Source organism: Mauremys reevesii, linkage group 6 (genome assembly GCF_016161935.1).
Source record: "Mauremys reevesii isolate NIE-2019 linkage group 6, ASM1616193v1, whole genome shotgun sequence".
NCBI lineage: Eukaryota > Metazoa > Chordata > Testudines > Geoemydidae > Mauremys > Mauremys reevesii.
Genome location: NC_052628.1, coordinates 69269581 through 69292413, shown reverse-complemented (window position 1 = coordinate 69292413; position 22833 = coordinate 69269581). Strand labels below are relative to the sequence as shown.

Sequence of the window (22833 nt, the reverse complement as noted above, 5' to 3'; positions counted from 1 at the left end):
TCATACAGACAGACTGGTTCCATAGGAATCTAATGTCAATGAACAACCCAATGGATAAGGATTTTGTCTTTATATTTTTATAGCTGGAAACTGATGCAAAGGGTTACATACTCTTATCAAAACAACAACAAAACTTCAAGAGAAACTATTTATTAAGAAGGAATATTCCTTTATAGCAGCATGTGCATGTTTTTCCAGTGTTTTCTTTTAGTCATTTTTTGTAGCTGCATTTTACATATGTTGCTCATTACGACTTGTATACAAAATGCTATCTGCTTTCTGTATTAAGGTTTTTAAAATTCACCCTCAGGTAATCTACTGTTTTTTCTAAGAACAAAGAGCTCTGTTACAGGCGCCAATTTAAGGCACCAAGAAGACCAAGGGCCTAAGTCAGGAGTAACTCTATTCAAGTTAGTGGAATTACTGTGGTTTAAAAAAATTTTCCTCCATTTTTTTAAAATCTACTTTTTCATTAACACAGATTAAGGTAGAGACCACAAAAGTTGGGGGGAGGTTACTTTCCACTGGCAAGGTGAGGTGATTCTATCCTAAAATATGCAAAACCAGTAGATCTTACTATTCAAGCATAAACAAAACATTATTTGTATTACTTTGGAATTTTTTTAATGTACTTTCTATATTAGTCAGACCTTGCCTATATTAAGGTTTACCCACCACTGTATTGGTTAAATTCAAACCACTAGAAAAAAATACAACATAAATGTAAAAAGTAGTTTCCATTGACGTAGCATGTCCATTTCAAATTGAAGTAAGATCCACCAGCACAACCCAAGTTTATATTGGTGCAGCATGTTTACACCAGTGGCTAAAAACCACATGCTAGATAGGGCTGTACAATAAAAATGTAAAAACTCTGGCTCTCCACTGTCATTTACACCTGTATAGTGGTCTTAGAACACATGCATAATAATTTGATAAGATCTCAGCCCTACTTTGCAAAGTATAAATGAAAACAAAGTAGAAGGCAGTGGAAAACCAGGCGCAAAATATGTAAGAGTTATCAGTCATGAGGTACATACTATAAAATAACCTTACCCCATGGCATGTCCTGTCAATATCTTTATAGTACAAAGAACTGCTTATATGGCCTTAACCCCAAAACCTATTTAACGCAAATAACAATACGCCAATTCTTTATTAATTCCATTAAATTACCTTTAAAAAAATAAGTGAAAACACTGCTGTGAGATTAGTGACAATCAGTAGAGCTAGTTATATAGTCTTAGAACCTTAAAATAATAATACTTTAAAAAATTGCATAAGTTCACTCTGCCAGATAGTGGCTTTCCTACCTTTGAATCTTCATTGCTCATTCCAAGTTCTAATACAGCTTGAGGAGATTTCAGTTTCGCTTGGGTGGACTGAGCCATCTGAAGGTTAAGCTGCCATCCAATTGTCTCAAGCTATGAAACACAAGTTCAAATTAGAATCAGATGCTGCAGAAACACTAAGGAGGTGAGCTTTCAACATTTCTCAGTGGTCTGTGTCAATGAACATGGATGGCCAGGTTCTACGTAGGCATTAGAGTTCCTATGCAAAGTACATTATATAGTTGAGGGAGAATTTGCAGAATGTGGCTTGTTTTAAATTAATCTGCAGAAAAACCCTTTAAATATTGTTTATTCTATGGCAATTGTGACAGCCTTGAGGGTAAAGCTCTGGTACGTTCAAGTAAATAATTGTGTTCCTAAAATTACAGAGGACAGTGAATTACGCTAATTTCTGCACAATTGGGAAGCAATTTATAAATCAAATCTAAAAAAAATAATTTTCAAAGGTGCTGACCCCCTGAGGTTCCCACTTACATTGAGTTTTATACTTAAGATTCTATTTTTGGGAAGGAAATTTAACAGAAAATGTGGTCTGCTTTGGAAAGTGACTAAATAAAAATGGCAAATTGTTAAATCAGCAGGTCTGCTCCCTGTGTGCATTCCATTACGCCTGCCAGTACTCATGACAAAAATTATTCTGTGTTGCTTTCCACTCCTGTTAACACTGCAGAACTAAAACAGCTAGGAGTGTGACCTGCAAACTCTGTTCCTTCTTCAGTTACAAACAAAATGCACATAAAAAGGAAACCATACAAAACGCACTCTATATCACTTTTAAGTCAAGGACCTAAAGTGATTTTCAAACATTAGCAAATTATGCATCACAATACCCCCTATAAGGAAGGTATTACTACATAAACCACAGAACTAGGGGGCTTACAGTAAACATTTTCTCTAGGTACACGAGAAGAGAAGAAAACTGAAGGGCTGTTACCTGCTAACAGGTTTAATTAGCATATTATCACCTGCTTCTAGTTAGTTTTATAAAGTTTGTAAATTCTATTATTTGGAATTTCTTTACATTTTGTTCACAGGAATGCATTTTAAATTGCTTATGGAACTAAATATATTAAATGACAAAAATCTTCGTTAATGCAGAGTTAAGGGGGTCCAGTGATAGCTTCTGCCCTTCCTGAATGTCAAGTTCGGCATAACTCAAACTTCTGAAAACAGGAAATACAGAGTTAAAGTAAACACCCACACAACCTTAACTCTGCACTCAGAGCCTCCAATAGCCACTGGGAATGGTCTACATGCACTCCAGATACAGTCACATTGAGATGTAACTGTACTGAATGGGAGAGGAATAAGTTGGAGCTTCTTAGAAGAATTGTGATTGTGTATGGTAAGTGCAGTTAGCACCCGTCCATTAAAGTGAAAAGGCAGAGTGGGAATGTGTGTGTTATAGGCATTGTGGGACACTGCTCAAAGAGGGCACTGTAACGGTTGCATAGGAGTTACCTTAACTCTGTATTTCCTGATTTTCAAAAGTTTGAGTTTTGCTGAATTTGATGTTCTGGAAAGGCATGAGCTATTACCCAGCAACCTTAATGCTGCATTAACCATGTTTTTTGGCATTTAATGTCCTAGCTCTTTAAAAAGAAAGAGAAATGTTTGTTGGTAGCAACTAATAGTCATTTAGACAGTTCTATTTCTCACCTAGGTTTGCAGATGGCATACTACTGCAGCTAGGTAATAATGAAAAGACTCAGCTTTCATATAGGGCTTTTCATCTCAAAGTATTTTACATCATCATCCCATTTTACAGATGGGAAACTAAGGCACAGAGAAGGGAAGTCACCTAGCAGGCCAGTGGCAGAGCTAGGAATAGTCCCAATCCAGTAGTTTTTTCAATAGACCACATGGTTGCTATGTGACTCCTGAGTTTTCCTCACGTCTCCTGTACATTTTGTTACAGTGGAATGGGGATAATGGTTGTGCTTTGACATGCTTGCAATGTGTATTTGCTAACAGGGCTATTGAGAGAACTCTCACCCATGGTCTAGGTTCCAAAACCTTGACAGTTTTACTACATGATGGTTTCAGTGTGTGAGAGATGACTGGTGGCTGCATGCTACCTTGGTTAAGTAGCCTCAGCTTCACACTGAGCTGAGCTCCTCACTCCCATACGGGACTCCTGCCCCTGGTTCAACCAGGTTCCCCAGCTATGCCACAGGTCCATCCAGTCCGCTCCTCCTCAACACTGGGCACTCCCATCCAATCTCACACAACAGTGGGGTGTATATTAAATATTCATTTTCTAGATTTTAGATGTTTACATTTATGTTTCCTTCAGCCCCCTCCCTGGCCCAATCCAAGTTCACACAGAGGGACAGGAAGAGGGGCTCATATACCCCAAGAAGAGCAAGGTCCCCCAGATTCCAGCTCACATAGGGGGTATGGAGTGGGGCTTAGACCCAACCAGAAAGACAATCCCCCTCCAGTACCTGGTTCATATGAGGGAGCAGAGAATGGGAGGTTAAATGGGCTAGGGGATCCCAGATTGTGGCACACATACAGGAGAGAAATGAGGGGCCGACAGGCACCCCTGCCCCTATTCTCCCCCAGTCCCTCTGTCACTCACCCGCATGTCCCTCTTCCCAGTTTCCCCACCCCTCCCCTTGCACTCTCCATCCTCTCCCCATCACTTGATTCCCTATCATTCCCAATCACCTTTCCCTCCTAGTGAGCATTTGTTTATTTAATTTTCAAAAAAAAAACTGTTTGTGCCTTTTGAATATTCTGCTGTACTCAGATTATAGTTCCCCAAAATAAAAATCCCCCTTCATAAAGGCAGAGTGGAGCAATATTCCTGCTTTTTTTTTTTTTTTTTTTTACACTTCAGATTTCTGGCCTGGGTTGGATTTGAACTCAGTGATGTGATTGTGAAATCACCCTTGTTCTGTGAGAAAGAGGTCATTGTCTAGATAGGTAGCCTCTCTCACTGCACATGTGCAGTGTAATCCCTTTAGCACATCACTGAACATGCGAGGCTTTGGATGCTCTAAATGGAAGAAACAAAATCTGCTTCCAATAACTTTTTAATTTGCTTTCCTCCAAAGGACTAGTGGATGTCATGCAAACTGTTGGGGTAACCCTTGAGCATTGGACAGCCTGGTGTAACACTCTGAGCCCTCATTTGATCTCTGTGAGCAAAAAAGACTGCCAGAATCTCTCAACTCTAAGAAAAGTTATTTTTCCGGGGACTGTATCTCGGGAACCCATAGGTCCACCAGCCTGTTAGCATTCCAGAGCTGGAATGCTAACAGAAACCTAGAGCCCCATGAGGTATACCAAATTTCCATGCAATCCAATTAACCGTGTAGAATAGATTATAGATCACTTAGGAAAGCAGAGTTTTAAAACAGAAACCTGGTCTTAACCTTAATTATCGCAGAGCTGTCATCCTTCTATAATGAAAGAGTATATGAATACATGAAAAGGTACAACACCCTATTCCAATAATTAGTGAGCTCAAATTGGGTAGCTGATTAGAGGTGACAGACTGATCCAAAGGCCACAGAAATCAATAGAAAGACACTTATTGACTTACGGATAGTCTATGCAAAATTTAAAAACCAATTTAAACAAAGACAGTTTAAAAGACAAATTAATTAAAATTAGTGCAACTCTGTGGAGCAGACACTTGTTTTACATTAGAGTGCCCTATTTCAATTTTGTTTCAATTGAGTCCTAAAAAAAAACAAAATAGAGTACTCAGTGCCAAAATAAGAGTGTTCACACCAAAGGGTTTTACAGATTTAACTAAATACATTTAAAAGTGGTGCTCACAATGTGTGTAGACAAGGCATTAAGAGTCCCTGCTCTCATATCTGTTTGAATCTTTTATTTTAAACAGGATTAAGCTAAATCAAAATAAACCACTTGAACTGAAATATCTGTCTGCACACAAACTTGAACCACTTTAACTAAATTGGATTAAAAAAAACACACCATTATTAAAACTGGTGCAATTTGCAACATAGACAAGCCCATAGCACCTTGCTTTCCACTGGACACTAAGGACTTGGCTACACTTACAAATTTGCAGCGCTGCAGCAGGGTGTGAAAACACACCCTCTCCAGCGCTGCAAATTGCGGCGCTGCAAAGCGCCAGTGTGGTCAAAGCCTCAGCGCTGGGAGCGCGGCTCCCAGCGCTGTCCGTTATTCCCCACAGGGAGGTGAAGTACAGACAGCGCTGGGAGAGCTCTCTTTGAAGCGCTAAGTGTAGTCAAAGCGCCAGCTCTCTCCCAGCGCTGGCGCTTTGACTACACTTAGCGCTTCAAAGCGCTGCCGCGGCAGCGCTTTGAAGTGCTAAGTGTAGCCACAGCCTAAGTCCAGCAATAGAGGTTCCAAACCAGAATATTGGACTGTATCGGGTAATTTGTTCAAACACTATTTAAGGTGATATAGAGCAACAGTCCCAAGTCAGTGGTGATGGACTGGACTGGACATGGCAGCAGCACACCAAAGCAGTGAACAGCAGATAGTACCCCAGGCCTTTTTGTGAAAAATCAAGGGGAGGCCCTGTGCCAAGCTCATGACTGCAGGGTCAAACCAGGGGGTTGTGACTAAGGTTTGTGTATGGTTTCCAATGAGCAAGAATCTCTAGGGCCCCAAAAGAACGGCTAACAGGTACTATCAGAAAAAGACGGTTACTCACCTTTGTAACTGTTGTTCTTCGAGATGTGTTGCTCATATCCATTCCAGTTAGGTGTGCGCGCGCCGCATGCACGATCGTCGGAAGATTTTTACCCTAGCAACATTTGGTGGGTCGGCTGGGCGCCCCCTGGAGAGGCGCCACTATGGCACCGGATATATACCCCTGCCGACCCATCCGCCCCTCAGTTCCTTCTTGCCGGCTACTCCAACAGTGGGGAAGGAGGGCGGGTTTGAAATGGATATGAGCAACACATCTCGAAGAACAACAGTTACAAAGGTGAGTAATCGTCTTTTCTTCGAGTGCTTGCTCATATCAATTCCAATTAGGTGATTCCCAAGCCTTACCTAGGCGGTGGGGTCGGAATGAGATGTTGCAGAATGCAAAACTGCTGAGCCAAAGGCTGCATCATCTCTGGACTGTTGGACCAGAGCATAATGTGAAGCAAAGGTGTGGACCAAAGACCAGGTAGCCGCTCCTGGATAGGTACACGAGCCAGGAAGGCGGCAGATGAAGCCTGAGCCCTGGTAGAATGTGCGGTGAGGTGGCTCGAGGGTACATGAGCCAAGTCGTAACAAGTATGGATACACGCCATTACACACGATGAGATCCTCTGGGATGAGACAGGTAGACCCTTCATTCGGTCTGCCACTGCAACAAAGAGCTGGGGCATTTTATGAAATAATTTTGTCCACTCGATATAAAATGCGAGCGGTCTACGGACGTCCAGGGAGTGCAATTGTTGCTCCCGTCGTGATGAGTGTGGCTTCGGGAAGAAGACCGGAAGGAAGATATCCTGGTTGACATAGAATGCCGATACCACTTTAGGGAGGAATGCCGGGTGTGGACGTAACTGCACCTTGTCCTTGTGGAACACAGTATACGGTGGGTGCACCGTTAGAGCACGAAGCTCGGAAACTCGCCTGGCCGATGTAATGGCTATGAGAAAAGCTGTCTTCCAGGACAGGTATAGCAACGAGCATGTTGCCAACGGCTCAAATGGGGGAGACATAAGTCTGGTTAGAACCAGGTTGAGGTCCCTTGTTGGGGCGGGGCATCGTACTTGTGGGTATAGGCGCTCCAGGCCCTTAAGAAATCTAGAGACCATAGGGTGTGAGAACACGGAGCGGCCACTCCCCCCTGGATGGAAGGTAGAGATGGTCGGCAAGTGCACCCGCAATGAAGACATTGCCAGGCCCTCCTGTTTGAGAGACCAGAGGTAATCCAAGATGGTTGGGGTCAAGGCCTCAGTGGGGGTAACACTGTGTCCCACACCAGCATGAGAAACGCTTCCATTTGGCCAGATACGTTGACTGGGTGGAAGGCTTCCTGCTACCCAGGAGTACTTGCTGTACTGAGACAGAGCAACGCATCTCTGACTGGTTTAGCCATGCAGCAGCCACGCCTTGAGGTGAAGGGCCTGCAGGTCTGGTTGGTGAAGTCTGCCGTGGTCCTGCGTTACGAGGTCTGGGTGGAGTGGCAGGGTAATCGGGTTGGCTAGTGACAGGTCGAGCAGCGTGGTGTACCAGAGCTGCCTGGGCCACGCTGGAGCGATCAAGATTAGGTGCGCTCTGTCCCTGTGGAGTTTTAGCAGGACCTTGTGAACCAGCGGGAACGGCGGGAAGGCATAAAGCAGCCGATTCGTCCATGGCATCAGGAATGCGTCCGAGATCGACCTTGGTGAGAGGCCTTGGAAGGAGCAGAACATCTGGCATTTCCTGTTCTCGCGGGAAGCAAACAGGTCTATGTGGGGAAATCCCCACCTCTGGAAAACTGAATGAACAACATCCGGGCGTATCGACCACTCGTGGCAGAGGAATGACCTGCTCAGTCGATCCGCCAGAGTGTTCCGAACCCCCGAGAGAAAGGACGCTACCAGGTCTATCGAGTGGGCTATACAAAAGTCCCAGAGTCTGATGGTCTCCTGACAAAGGGGGGGGGGGGAGAGATCGTCTCCCTCCCTGTTTGTTTATATAGTACATGGCCGTTGTGTTGTCCGTAAACACTGAGACACCACGGCCTTGTAAATGTTGCAGGAACGCCTGGCACATTAGGCGGACTGCTCTCAGTTCTCGGACATTTATGTGCAGCGTCAGCTCCTGAGGTGACCAGAGGCCTTGCGTACGAAGGCTTCTGAGGTGCACGCCCCAGCCGAGAGAAGACACGTCCGTTGTCAGGGACACTGAGGGCTGAGGCGGATGGAACGGTAGCTCTGCACACACCCAGGAGGGAGTCAGCCACCAGTCTAGAGAGCCTAGAGTGCTCGAGGGAATGGTGACTATTGTGTCTATTGAGTCCCTGCTCGGGCAGTATACTGAGTTGAGCCAAGTTTGTAACGGACGGAGGCAGAGTCTGGCGTGCTTGGTTACAAACGTGCATGCAGCTATGTGGCCCAAGAGACCGAGACAAGTGCAAACCGAGGTCGTCAGGAAATTCTGCAGACCACGGATGATTGTTGCCATTGCTTGAAACCGCGGCTGTGGTAAGCAGGCCCTGGCGAGACTGGAGTCTAGGGTCACTCTTATGAAGTCTAACCTCTGTGTGGGAACCAGAGAGGACTTCTCTATATTGATCACCAGGCCTAGACGAGTGAATAGGTCCCTGACGATGCCCACATGCTGGGCGACTTGTGTCTCGGAGGTCCCCCGGATGAGCCAATCGTCCAGATACAGAAGCATGTGTATCCGACGTCGGCGGAGATATGCAGCGACCACGGCCATACACTTCGTGAATACCCTTGGGGCTGTGGAAAAGCCGAAGGGCAGGACTGTGAACTGGAAGTGCTGATGGTCAGCTACGAAGTGGAGGTACCTCCTGTGTGGAGGAAAAATGGTGATATGAAAATATGCGTCCTTTATATGGAGGGCGCCATACCCATCTCCAGATTCCAGGGATGGGATAATGGTCCCCAGGGATACCATACGGAACTTCAATTTTACCATAAACTGGCTGAGTCCTCGCAGGTCTAGGATGGGTCTGAGACCACCCTTCGACTTGGGGATTAGGAAATAACGGGAGTAAAACCCCTTGCCCTTTTCATTCTTTGGCACCTCCTCTATAGCCCCCATGGCGAGGAGCGACCGCACCTCTTGCAAGAGGAATTGCTCGTGAGAGGGGTCCCTGAAGAGGGACGGGGTGGAAGGGTGGGGTTGAAACAAATTGGAGGTGGTATCCATATTCCACTGTGCGTAGGACCCAGAGATCTGAGGCTAAGTGGGACCACGCCGGGAAGAAGTAGGAGAAACGGTTGGAGAAGGGAGGAGAAGGATCCTGGCCTGTAATTGGTACGCCGTCCTCGGGCGCACCTTCAAAAGTTAGATTTTGGTCCCACTGGTGGTTTCGAGGGACCTTGATTTTGGCCCCTTTTGGGGTCCTGATTGGCGTCTACGCCCACCTTGGCCGCACCGCCTGTCAAAGTCCTGTCTGTTTCTAGGCACAAAGTACGGATGGGGAGGTTGGGGGCGGAAGGGTCTGCGTTGGGTCACTGGCGTGTGCATGCCTAGCAAAAGCATTATGACCCTATTGTCTTTCAGGCTTTGCAGCCTAGGGTCAGTCTTCTCCGAGAAGAGGCCTTTATCATCGAATGGCAAGTCTTGGATGGTGTACTGCAGCTCGGGTGGGAGGCTGGAAACCTGAAGCCATGAGATACGCCTCATGGCAACACCTGAGGCCAGGAGTCCTGGCTGCTGAGTCGACTGCATCGAGCAAGGCTTGGAGGGAAGTTCTGGCCACCTTTTTTCCTTCCTCCAAGAAGGCCGCAAACTCCTGGTGGGAATCCTGAGGGAGTAGTTCCATAAATCTCCCCACCTCCGCCCGTGTTGTAATTATAGCGGCTGAGGAGGGCTTGTTGATTCGCCACCCGGAGCTGTAAGGCACCCGCTGAGTACACCTTACGGCCGAGCAGGTCCATTCGCCTAGCCTCCTCAGATTTTGGGGCTGCCACCTGCTGGCCATGGCGTTCCCTCTCATTAACTGATTGAACAACCAGTGAGCAGGGAGGAGGATGGACATATAAATACTCGTACCCCTTAGAGGGCACCATATATTTACGCTCGATTCCTCTGGCCGTAGGTGGGATGGAGGCCAGCGATTGCCATATAGTGTCGGCATTGGCTTGGATGGTACGAATGAACGGTAGGGCCACTCTGGTGGGAGCATCCGCCGACAGAATGCTCACTACCGGGTCCTCCACCTCTGGGACCTCCTCCACCTGGAGGTTCATGTTGAGTGCTACCCTCCTGAGGAGGTCCTGGTGGGCCCTCAGGTCGATTGGAGGAGGGCCCTCAGGTCGATTGGAGGAGGTCCCTGCCACCGCCTCGTCGGGAGAAGAGGAAGATGAGACACCCGGGATGAGAGGGTCCTGCGTGGCCTCTTGCTCCTGAGTAACCTCCTGCTCCAGTGGGACTGGGGAGTCCGGTGGGTGGACTGGAGCTTCCTCCGTACCAGCCGGAGGGGGACGGCTGATTGTCGCCTCTGGCACCCGGTGCTCTGATGGTGCCGAGCGGGACGGGACTACTGGTGCCCCTTGGGCCTGGTGGTACGCCCAAGGGGTCCAGAAGGACCACTGGTGTGGGCCTAGGTCCTGGGCCTGTGCCTCTTGGAAGACCCCAGTGGGCACATCAGACTCGCGGTCCTGCGCATAATAGCTGTCCGCGCGGGACAACTCTGAAGCGTGCCTGGAAGGCCATGGAGGAGCGGAGAGACCCTGAGCAGAGTCCATGTCTCTAGCTGGCCTAGCTCTACTCGGCACCGGATACCAGTACCGGGAGGCATACTGGTACCGGGAACGAGATCGGGACCTGCGACCGGAACAGTGCCGGGAGGTCGACCGCGATCTCGAGGCTCGGCGTCGGGAGTGGCTACGGGAGTCACGGTGCCTGGAGCGGTGCCAGGAGCTGGAGCGGTACCAAGAATAGCGGGCTGGTGACCGGGATGCCAACCGGAGCCGCGAGTGCGACCGGTACTGGAGAGGAGAACGGTGCTGGGACTGCGAGCGGCGACGGGAGCAGGAACGTCTGCAGGACCGTGATCTTGAACGGTGCCAGTCTGCTGTGCCGACAGAGGGTGGTCGAATCAAGGCCGGCTTGCCTATAGACTGTATCGCCCACACTGGCGGTGCCGGGGGCGGAGGCAGCGTCGACTCTGTCATTGAAATCAGATCCCTCGCCGTTGAGAACGTCTCCGGCGTGGACGGGATAGTAAGCTCTACCACGAGTCCAGCCGGGGAGCTGACAGGCACCGGACTCAACGGCCCTTGTGGGACCGGAATCGACGGTGCCGATGTCGTCAGTGCCGCGGTGGGTGTCGGCGCCGGGCGGTCCGACTTGGACGAGCTCTCTGGCTGCAGTGCAGGTGACACGGAAGCAGCAGGAGTCTTAGTCGCTCTCGACCTCGGGGAGAGGGAGCGGTGTCGAGCCGGCCTCGTGCCGGTGACAGGTGGTGCCGAGGAGCCTTGGCCGTACAGGCACGGTCCGGTGCCGAGGAGGTGCTTCTGCTCGAAGAGTGACCAGTGCTCAGTGACGAAGGCAGAGGGGTGAGAGCCGCCTCCATGAGGAGCTGCTTTAGCCTAATGTCCCGCTCCTTTTTTGTTTTTGGCTTAAAAGCCTTGCAAATGTGACACTTAGCTGTCAGGTGTGATTCCCCGAGGCACTTCAGACAGGAGTCGTGCGGGTCTCCTGTTGGCATCGGCCTGCGGCAGGCCGAGCACGGTTTGAAACCCGGTGAACCGGGCATGGGCCCCGGCACCGGGTGCGGGGAAGGGGCTATTCCCCAAACCCCTCTTAACTATTATTATACTAAATATACTATAAAGTGATAAACTAAGTTGAACTATATAAAAAGTTTTTTAACTATATACACAACAAGGAACAAGAGATCTACGAGTAGCTAGGGAAGTGGAGGTCAGCTAAGCCACGCTCCACTGTTCCAACGACCGACACGGGCGGTAAGAAGGAACTGAGGGGCGGATGGGTCGGCAGGGGTATATATCCGGTGCCATAGCGGCGCCACTCCAGGGGGCGCCCAGCCGACCCACCGAGTGTTGCTAGGGTAAAAATCTTCCGACGAACGTGCACGCAGCGCGCACACACCTAATTGGAATCGATATGAGCAAACACTCGAAGAAGAACTCTGAAGTCTGCCAAATATTTGAGAAAAGAAACGACGACTAATAATGAAGTAGTTTCTATAGCAGATTCTCAAGAAGCCCATGTGTTTGCTGTGTGGGGAAGGAATAACATTAAGGGAGTCCAAAGTTTTTGTTTAAATTTCTTAGAACTGCAAGTGTCAATAGGGTTTTAGGTGGGGGCTCGAGCCAAATGTTTGTTTTATTTTGAAAGGGACCTCTAGCAGTAAACTAAACATCATGTTGTGTTAGTAATGCAGATTTATGGCTTTTATTTCACTCCTAATTCATACTTGTTCTGGAATATTGCAGACATCTTAGAACAAACACAACATATATAGCGACACAACAATCTGAGTTAACAATAAAAGCCCTAATTTTTCTTATATTGGTTTACCTTAAAATTACTTTGTCTTTGGTAAGAATCGTGGATTTTTTTTTTCATTTTAATATAGCTGTATGAGAATTATATTTGATTAATATACTGTATGCTGTCTGAAACTTCAAAGTGGTTTGCCTATTTATTTTCTTGAAAGGGAGATAGAACCTATATTTTGCCATGGCTTTATTTATTTGGAAGATGCTCAAAATTCTGAAATAGTAACTAACCTTTTGTGAGTGGTAACAAGGTTTCTGTACAGTATTTATTTCCGAGTCACAGTACTTGCCAACAATTAAGTGGTACAACTTTTAGGATAAATTTTTCCAAAGGATAAAAATACATTTCAATTCTTTTCATTTCTAATATAATGTTCACTATAATGACCCAAAAAGGCTAGAATGATTTTCTAGTATTCACAATCTACTGTGATGTTTTAATGTAATCTCAGAGGTAATTCCTTGGATTTAAAATAAAAATAAATATATATATATATTCCTCTTAATTTATTAAAATAAATAGATGCTTTCAGTTACTGTAGACTTTTGGCATCTTTTCACAGTTCCTCATCAGCATACTTTATATATTTATATACATATACACACACACACTTATATATATTCTACATACACACACATTTATATGAAGAAAAGTTACCCTCTCTCTCTCAAATTTGAAGATAAATATGGTTTATGTGTTATTTTGCTACATAACATCTTACTGATAGCACTGACTTATCTAGTTTTAGCTCTTTTTATTTAAAAAAAATCACACACTTGACTGTCTGTAAACTAATGACAATGAAGTATAACTAGAAGATGGGAGGAAGGCAGTCGATATCACTAATACAAGTTAGCATTTATGGAACATCTTTCAGCTCTTTTCCTCTAGTACTACTGAGGATGACTCAAAGCAACTCAGAAATGGGGAACTTTTAAACTATCTTTGCAATCCCCTAATCCTGGGGCCATTTTGCACCACACTGGCTCCCCAGGAGGTCATCATGGTAGCTGAGGACCAGCAAGCTTAAAGGAACACAACCACACACCCTACACACCAGCTGTGTGGAAAGCCTGCCCATGTGAAACTTAAATGCCATTTAAGTATTATTTTCAGGGTTTAAGTGGTAGATAGGCCTTATGTGGATTCTCTGTACAACATGGATTTTACCCACTGTAAACTATGTCCACAAAGTTAATGTTTGTAGTCTTGTGTATACTGTTGCCTCCACAACTCAAATTAACTTATTTGTAAAATTACTCTATCAGGAAAGACACTCCTGTTCAACTCACTTGTTTGTAGTATGATTTAATGCAAGATAAACTGAAGGGGTGTTGCATGAAAATCTAATAAAACTGGAAAGAGTTGTTTTGGTTACATGACAGAGTCAAAGAATTTTATGAATTTTGACAAACAGCACAGCTACTAATAGGAAAGAACTATCCATATCAAACTATAGCATATTCAGAAGCCAACCTAACTCATAATGCTAAGGCAGCATTAACCAAAAGTCATCATAGCATAAGCATACAAAGTACATGGTGGATATCACGCACCATCTTCAGAGGCTAGCTGCTGGAAATCTACCACCATTTCTGGCAGGAAAAGGTTTCAAGTCATCTGTTCCCGCAATAAACTAAGCTTACCTTCAGCAACAGGCTCCCTTTCCTAACAGACTCCTGATCTACTCCCACTGGATTCCCTGTCCCCAACATATTGCCAGAGTAGTTGAGATGCTGAACCATATTTCATTGTCCAGGTAACCTTATTTTGAATACAACTGAAAACAACAGTATAGAATCATAGAAATGTAGAACTGGAGGGAACCTTGATAAGACATATAGTCCAGTCCCTTGCACTGAGGCTAAGTATTATCTAGACCAGTGGTTCTCAACTAATTTATCATTGTGGGCCGCATATGCAGCCCGACCCGGACCCCAGATTCCCGAGCCTGCAGGGCCAGGTGGCAGCCCGCCCCGGACCCCTGAGCCTGCAGGGCTGGTGGCAGCCAGCTCCGGACCCAAGATTCTGTGGGGCCGGGTGGCAGCCCACCCCGAACCCAGATCCCGCACGGCTGGCTGACAGCCCCGACTGCACCAGGCAGCCTGGACCCCGCCGCGCCGGGCAGCCATTAGCACATTGCTGAGCTGGGCCATAGCTGTGTGCTAATTGGGCTGTACGCAGCCCGTGGGCCGTTGGTTGAGAACCGCTGATCTAGACCATGCCTGAGAGGAGTTGGTCTAATGTGTTCTTAAAAACCTCCAACAATGGAGATTGCACAACCTCCCTAGGTAATTTGTTCCAGTGCTTAACTAGCCTGACAGGAAGTTTTTCTGAATGTCCAACCTAAATGCTCTTTTCATGCCCCCTCCCCTCAGTATTCTCTTCTCCAGATTAAACAAGACCTATTTTTTTTAATCTGTCCTCGTAGTTCATGTTTTCTAGATTCTTCATCATTTTTGTTGCTCTTCTCTGCACTTTTTCCAATTTGCCACATCTCCTCCAGAGTGTGGTGCCCAGAACTGGACACAATATTCCAGCTGAGCCCTTATTGGTGCTGAGTAGTGGAAGAATTACTTCTCATGTATTGCTTATGACACTCCTGCTAATTCATCCCAGATTGTTTGCATTTTTTGCAACAGTATCACATTGTAAATTCATATTTGGTTTGTGTCCATTGTAACCTCCAGATCCTTTTTTGCAGTACTCCTTCCTAGGCAGCCGTGTCCCATTTTGTATTTGTGCAATTGATTATTCCTTCCTAAGGATAGTACTTCGTATTTGTCCTTACTGAGTATCATCCTATTTATTTCAGACTATTTCTCCAGTTTATCAAGATCATTTTGAATTCTAATTCTGTCCTCCAAAACTTGCTATCATCTGCAAACTTTATATGTGTACTCTCTATGCCATTATCCAATCATTTAATAAGATAGTGAATAGAACTGGACCCAGGACAGATCCTTTCAGAACCCCAGCTGATATGCCCTTCCAGCTTGATTGTGAACCACTGATAACTACTTTCTGAATATGCTTTTCCAACAATTTTGCACCCACCTTATAGTAGGTTCATTAAGTTTACGTTTCTCTAGTTTGTTTATGAGGAGGTCATGTGAGACAGAATAAAAAGCCTTACTAAAGTCAAGGTATATCACATCATCTGCTTCTCCCTCCTCCCCCATCTTGTTAACATGTCAAAGGAGGATATTAGGTTGGTTTGACATGATTAGTTCTTGACAAATCCATATTGACTATTATTTATCACCTTATTTTCTTCTAGCTACTTACAAATTCATTGTTTGGTTATTTGCTCCATCATCTTTTCCAAGTACCTGCATGCCTGTCCTGTCCCTGGCACTGCGCTGCTCCACGAAGTGCTGCAGCCCCAAGAGGGGGGCGTGGAGGGCTCCGCATGCGCTGCCCTTGCTGCGCCTCCCTCAGAAGTGGCCGGCACCACGTCCCTGCAGTCCCCACGTGGGGGGGGCAGAGGGCTCCGTGCATTGCCCTTGCCTCCAGGCCCTGCCTCCTCCCCTCCCCCGCAGCTCCCATTGGCCAGGAATGGGGGAACTGCGGCCAATGGGAGCTTCAGGGGAGGCATGGCAAGGGCAGCGCACGCGGAGCCCTCCACACCCACATAGAGGCCACAGAGCTTTGTGGAGCGGCACAGGAACAGGGCAGGCATACAGGGAGCCTGCCCTGGCCCCAGTGCGTGTCACTGCCACCCCAGAGCCGCTTTAGATAAGCGGCGCCAGGCAGAGCCCGAACCCTTCCTGCACCTCACCCCTCAACTCCGTGCTCTAAGCCCCCTGCCTGCACCTCACACCCCTCCTGCACCCCAACTCCCTATCCTAAGCCCCCTTGTGCACCCCATACCCCTTCTGCACCCCAGCTCCCTGCCCTGAGCCCCCTTGTACACTCCACACCCCTCCTGTACCCCAACCCCCTGCCTTAAGCTCTCTGCTGCACCCTGCACCCCTGTGCACCCCAACCTCCTGCCGCACCCTTCCTGCACTCCAACCACCTACCCTGAGCCCCCTCCCACAGTCCACACCCCTCCTGCACTCCACACCCCTCCTCTGTCCCAATCCCTTGCCCTGAGCCCCTTCCTGCACACTGCACCCCCTCCACACCCTGCACCCCACCCCCTGCCCCAGCCCTGCATACAATTTCTCCACCCTTCGGCCCAAAAAGTTTGCCCATCCCTGGTTTAAACTGTAACTAAGGCTGCACATTGTAAGAGTAGCTGAAATCAACATTATCAGAATTTCTACAAAAGAAAGAAGCTTAGATAATTATGTGACAACCAATCAGCTAACGCTTTAGTATCAACATATTATGAATACCCTGGTTATTACATTCAGATCCTTGTGATTTCTTTCAAAAGATGTACTACATTTAAAATTACTAGCTTTTCACTAAAATACAATACAAATTGCATCTCCCATTTGTGCAGGATTCCCAGATGTGCGGCATTTAAAATTACTAGCTTTTCACTAAAAGGTAATACAAATTGAACCTTTCATTTGTGCATGATTACACCATCTATGTAATGACTGTTAAAACATATGTATTCAAATATCTAATAAATTCAAGATTTTGATATTATCTGATACGGTTTAGAATACATATAATGCAAGCACAATTAAACCATATTAAGCCTATAACACCGCTTTGTATTCATAGAAAACCTAGACCAGGAACGGTGTTGAATACCTTGTCATATACATCATTAGATCTCTGCATAAACAAACATTACTCCTGTTTACATATAAAAGGATTTGAACGCTGACTGGCTTTCTCCTGGTGTGACAAAGTAGAAGAATAATTTACATTTATCTCAGATAAATACATTGCAAATTCACCTTAATTACAAAATCAGAAAAGCATAGCCTTCTGGACAGAATACTTGTTAGCAAGCTTGACAGGGTGGAGGCAGAAGTAGTGCTAAATTGAGAGTGAGTATTCTATAATTTTCTGTGCACGGAACAGTAAGTTTAAGAAAGCCCAATGTAGGAAGGTAACACTACCATGCGTAAAGTATACATGCATGTATACTCCCAACAAAGTCAAGGTGATTACTTACGCATAGAAGTGTTGGAGGATCTGGCTCGTATTAAATCAGTATAAGTTTTTGGATAAGTTAGCTACCTAGTGGGAGTGGGACAGAATGGTACTTAAATTTAGCATGAAATGTAATACTGATTGGTCAGAAACTTAAAGTAAACTAAGTCTGTGACAAAGGACAAAACCATAGGCATCTTTTGTAGCCTACTTTGAAACTGCTAGATTACACAGTACTACTGCAACTACTGAGAAGAAAAATGTATACCAAGGAAATTATGATATGGTATTAAATCTCTTATTGATCTAGCTTACAATGAGCCCATCAGTCAGATCAAATCGGCCTCTAGTGATACAGTCACTGATTTTAGCATGACTGAAAATAAATATTAATATCCATTTTATAAATTTCAATCTTGACACAGCTCTGAGGCTACTTTCTAACAGTAATGACCTTTCTGGTATTAGCAATGTCTACTTAAGCCAAAGCTCCTTAACTATTGATGCAACAGCCATTTAAAGTCAAATACTCACATTTATAATTACTTTTCTCTAGAGTTAGTTTGCCAATTTGAAGATTTGCTGGAGCAGTGTGCCTCTGACTCTTCATTAGGGACAAATTTTGCCTCTCCCCTAGTGAGTATACAAGGTATAACTGGGAGCATAAATTGTGTGGTTCCAAGGCACGTGGTGGGAAAAATATGGGTCATCCCTACTAAAGGATCCACACCTACCGTGTGTGGAAGCAATTTTCCACTGGGAGATTCCTGTGTCCCAGAAGGGAGGAGGTTTGTGGGAGGAACATATAAGGACAGATCTGGAGAACATGCAACTACAGGTATGTGTACACTGCAATCGGAGATGTGATTGCAGCATGTGTACACACATCCAAGCAAGCTCTGATCTAGCAATGAAGCTCTGGCAATAAAGACTTCAGTACTGGTTAGCCACCTGAGCAAATACCCAGGGGGCCAGATGAAGTCCATACTGCCACAGCTTCACTACAACTGGTACCCAAACTGGCCAGATTAAAGCTAGTTTGGGTGTGCCTACATGTGCTGCAATCACATACCTTGACTGCAGTGTAGACAAACCTATGTGGCTCCATCAGCCATTTTCCCCACCCATGCACTACCTTGAAGCTGCAGCAGTGACTTGAGCACATCCGGGAGGACAAGGGAATGGAAGATACTTCCCTATGTGACTCTTCTTAGCTTCAAGCTTAACATAGGCTATGCACTGAATCCAGTTGCTCTTAATTATTATATAGTAGTTGGTAAGGTTTTGGAGCAGGTTGGCTAGGACAAGTTCTTGGAATCTAATTAGATTCCTACCTTCTTTGTTGGACCGCAAGCTGGAAACATTTCATAGATCAAGAAAGTCCAGGTTGGTAAGAAAACAGATTATTGTTACTATTACCTGTGTTTGATTATGGGAATAATGCATACTTCAGTACCTCTGTGGTGATCATAGCATATGAGGGTTGGAAGGGACCTCAGAAGGTCATCTAGTCCAACCCCCTGCTCAAAGCAGGACCAATCCACAAAGAGATTGTTGCCCCAGATCCCTAACTGGCCCCCTCAAGGATTGAACTCACAACCCTGGGTTTAGCAGGCCAATGCTCAAACCACTGAGCTATCCCTCCCCTCGTGATACTTCAGGCTGAAGGTATTATGTAATAAATGGCAGGACAGTACTTTCTTGTGAACTCAGAACCTACAGTAACTTTGCAAAGATCACAATCAAATTGCATTGGCCAAGTCTCCATGGGTAAAACAACAACTTTAGTTTAACTATACAGTATAAATGTGTTTCTAGCATATTAATAATCCCTTTTTCCTCAATCATAGACTTGAAATATAGCCTTTGCTTAAATCAATCTATTAATTTTGAAGTTCCTAGGGTCAAAAACTAACTATAGACGGTATTACGCACAATGGCATGTGGTTAAGATGCTATATTAATAAACTAAAATATAAGGTATAAATTTTAGGGTACTCAAAAAAGTGTGCTAGACACATCACAACGCAGATGAGTTGCTCCAAAATGTGTGCAATATTGTTTCATACATGCCACAGTGACAGGGCAACCAACAATGGGGTGAACATGGGGAGGAAAGACAAGGGTTACAGCAATAACATCACCCAACAACTCAGCAGGGACATGTGTACAGTATAGCTGAACACATTTTTGTCTAGCTTTTAGTAACTATACATTTGAAATAAATGTCAAAAATGTCTTGGTTGACTCACTTCTTGGTGGTGTCATGGAAGAAGGGAGTATTAAAAAGGGATCTGAACATCAGGCAGAATAGTAGTCTGACAACTAAACTGCTCTAACTGAGCAGCTGTAAACTGTACCAGAGCTGAGGCAGAATCAGAGAGCCACAACTAGCTCCTGGACAGTAGCCCTCTAAAGAAACCAGTGTAAGCTGCATGCACCAGAGACTCTAACCAGAGTTATCTAGCACTATCTGCACTGCCCACTCAGTGGGACAACTCTGCACACTCTTTCTTACAGACTATTGAATGAATTTGTATCTGATTAACATAGAAAAGGCTGAGTCCTACTCCCAACAGCTACAAGCGCTGACAAAAAAATCCCAATCCTTTAAAGCAGGGTTTTAAAAAATGAAATGAAAAACATTCAGTTTCTTGGCTTAGAAAAAGTTAGGGTTTGTTTTAGCTATGTTTCTTTAAAGGAACATATATTCATTTTACTCAACCCAAGTGTATGACAGTTCAAAGATAAAAAGCATTTCTCACGAAAAATATCTGAAATAAAAACTGTATCTTATATTTTATCAGGTCTGCAGTATTACTATCATTGCGAGTAAGGGAACTCTTTCAAAGATGATAGGATCTAAGTTTACTCTACTGCTTTATAACAGTTTGCAAACTTCAGAGGGTATCTGGAGGGCCACAGCATACGAGTATGTCTATGCATCTGGAAGCATGCTTCCCAGCTCAGGTAGACAGCCAAACGTGAGCTCTGCTCAAGCTAATGCACTAAAAAGAGCAGCATAGCCAAGGGGTAGCATGCATGGTGGCTTGGGCTAACCACCCAAATATGTACACAGAGGGCCTACATGGGTTTGCACTCAGATGGCTAGCCCAAGCTGCTGTCCATACTCCATTGCTATTTTTTAGCATGCTAGCTCAAACAGATTACTGTTACTATTACCTATGTGTATGGCTACCCAGGCTGGGAAACATGTTCCCAGTTAAAGTGAAGACACATATCTTGTGTTTAAGGATCAAAGAAAAGGATACACAACATTTTGATCAAAAAACTCTAATGATACAAAATTAACCTGGCACACATTAAAATGGATGAAAATTGGCTAACTGACAGATTTCAAAATTTAACTGTAAATAGGGAATCGTCATTAAATGGGTATGCTTCTATTTTTATCAATAACCTGGTAGAAAAATAATCACTGATAACATTTGAGGACGATATCGAGATTGAGGGAGTGATAAATACCAAAGAGGACAAGTGACAATATGTATTTCAATTTGGCACTGGTGCAACCACTACGGGAATACTGTGTCCAGTTCTAGTGTATAGAATTCAAAAAGGGAGTTGATAAATTGGATGGGGTTCAAAGAAGAGCCACAAGAATGATTAAAGGATTAGAAAATGTGCCTTATAGTGATAGACTCAAAGAGCTCAATCTATTTAGCTTAACAAAGAGAAGGTTATGAGGTGATCTGAACGCAGTTCATGAGTACCTACATAGGGAACTAAAATTTGACCATGGATTCTTCAGTCTAACAGAGAAAGGTATAACAAGATCCAGTGGCTCAAAGTTTACACTAGACAAATCCAGACTAGAGATAAGATGCAAATTTTTAATAGTGAAGGTCATTAATCACTGTAAAAATGTAGCAAGGGTTGTGGTGTATTCTCCATCACTAGCAATTTTTAAAATCAAAACTGGATATTTTTTCTAAAAGACACACTCTAGTTCAAAAAATAATTAATTCAGCCAAGTCCTGTGGCCTATGTTATACAGGAAGTCAGAGCAGATGATCACAGTGCCCTTCTGTCTTTTTAGTCTACCAATCTATGAATATCTGAAGTGCTTTTTAAAAACAGAATGCTAGCAGCCCAGCATTCATGAACTACTCTCTACAATAATGGTTTTCAATCAGTGGTCCATGAACCCCTGGGAGTCTGTAGACTATGTCTAAGGGGTCCGCTAAGGTTGTCATTACCAATAAACAGTGATTTTCAACTGGTGGTCCGCGGTCCCCTGGAGGTCTGCAGAATATGTCTAAGATTTCCCAGGGGTCCGCAGATTAATTTGAAATTTTTTGGGGTCCCCAAATGAAATAAAAGGTTGAAAACCACTGCATTACAACAGTAACACAGTATGTGCTGGCTGAATTTTTAACTCCTTCCTGACAGTACATTCGACACAAAGGACACCCCCCTCCCAAATTTCAAGTCTCTGCTCATGGAGGAACTAGAGCTGCTCAACTAAACAGATATTTTTTCCCCAGTATGGACAGAACAACATATTTTCCCCTAAGCTAATTCACAAAAACAGCTGAGCTATTTTAGTTGAAACTTGGGGGGGGGGGGCGCGGAACAAAGCAGACCCACAGCATGGAAAAATTCAGCCCAAACAGTTTAAGTGTGGCAAAGCTTTTCTCAACTGAAAACATGATCTATCATGGAATGTGTCAGGCAATCTTAACTACAGGCATCACTATCTATGCCATCTATTATAAAAAAAAGTTTTTACAATTTAGGACTAAAGAGGAATGAACAAATCCCAAGAGTTTTTAATAAAGTGAACTGTTTGGGTAATTGAAGAAATTCCCTATCAAGCACCTGGACACAGTTGAATCTAACTAAGCTATATCCTGTGCTGAGTGTATGAGTTTTTCATTTTTAAAAGCAATCCATAAACAGATTGTATCAAAAAGATTCATGAATATGAACAAACCCAAAAGCGGAAAAAATATGTTAAATGAAATTACAGTTAAGTAGTGCAACCACAGTGCATCTATCAAGAGAACACTATCTAGGAAGATGGGGAAAACAGAACAAAGAAGGCAGATGCTAGTGACTAGGAGATTTAATTTTCAGAAACATAAAACGTGCATGGGGGTATGTAGCAGAGACACAAACCTTCATGTTTTATTGCCTCTGGAGGAAAAACTACCATAACTGGACAAACTCTTGGCAGAAGCTAAACTGAAGCCAATTATTTTGATGTATATATAAGAAACAATGACAGTCAGCA

The 22833-nt window shown here is 44.8% G+C and overlaps 1 protein-coding gene across 3 annotated transcripts in view; it reads right to left on the bottom strand.

Moving 5' to 3' along the window:
- COMMD10 (COMM domain containing 10) overlaps positions 1–22833 on the bottom strand; it is a 161516-nt gene that overhangs the window by 119761 nt on the left and 18922 nt on the right. For all 3 annotated transcript variants that reach the window (XM_039545848.1, XM_039545850.1, XM_039545851.1), the window contains exon 5: positions 1314–1424. In XM_039545848.1, the coding sequence (XP_039401782.1) occupies positions 1314–1424 (111 nt within the window). The remainder of the gene's footprint in view (positions 1–1313; positions 1425–22833) is intronic.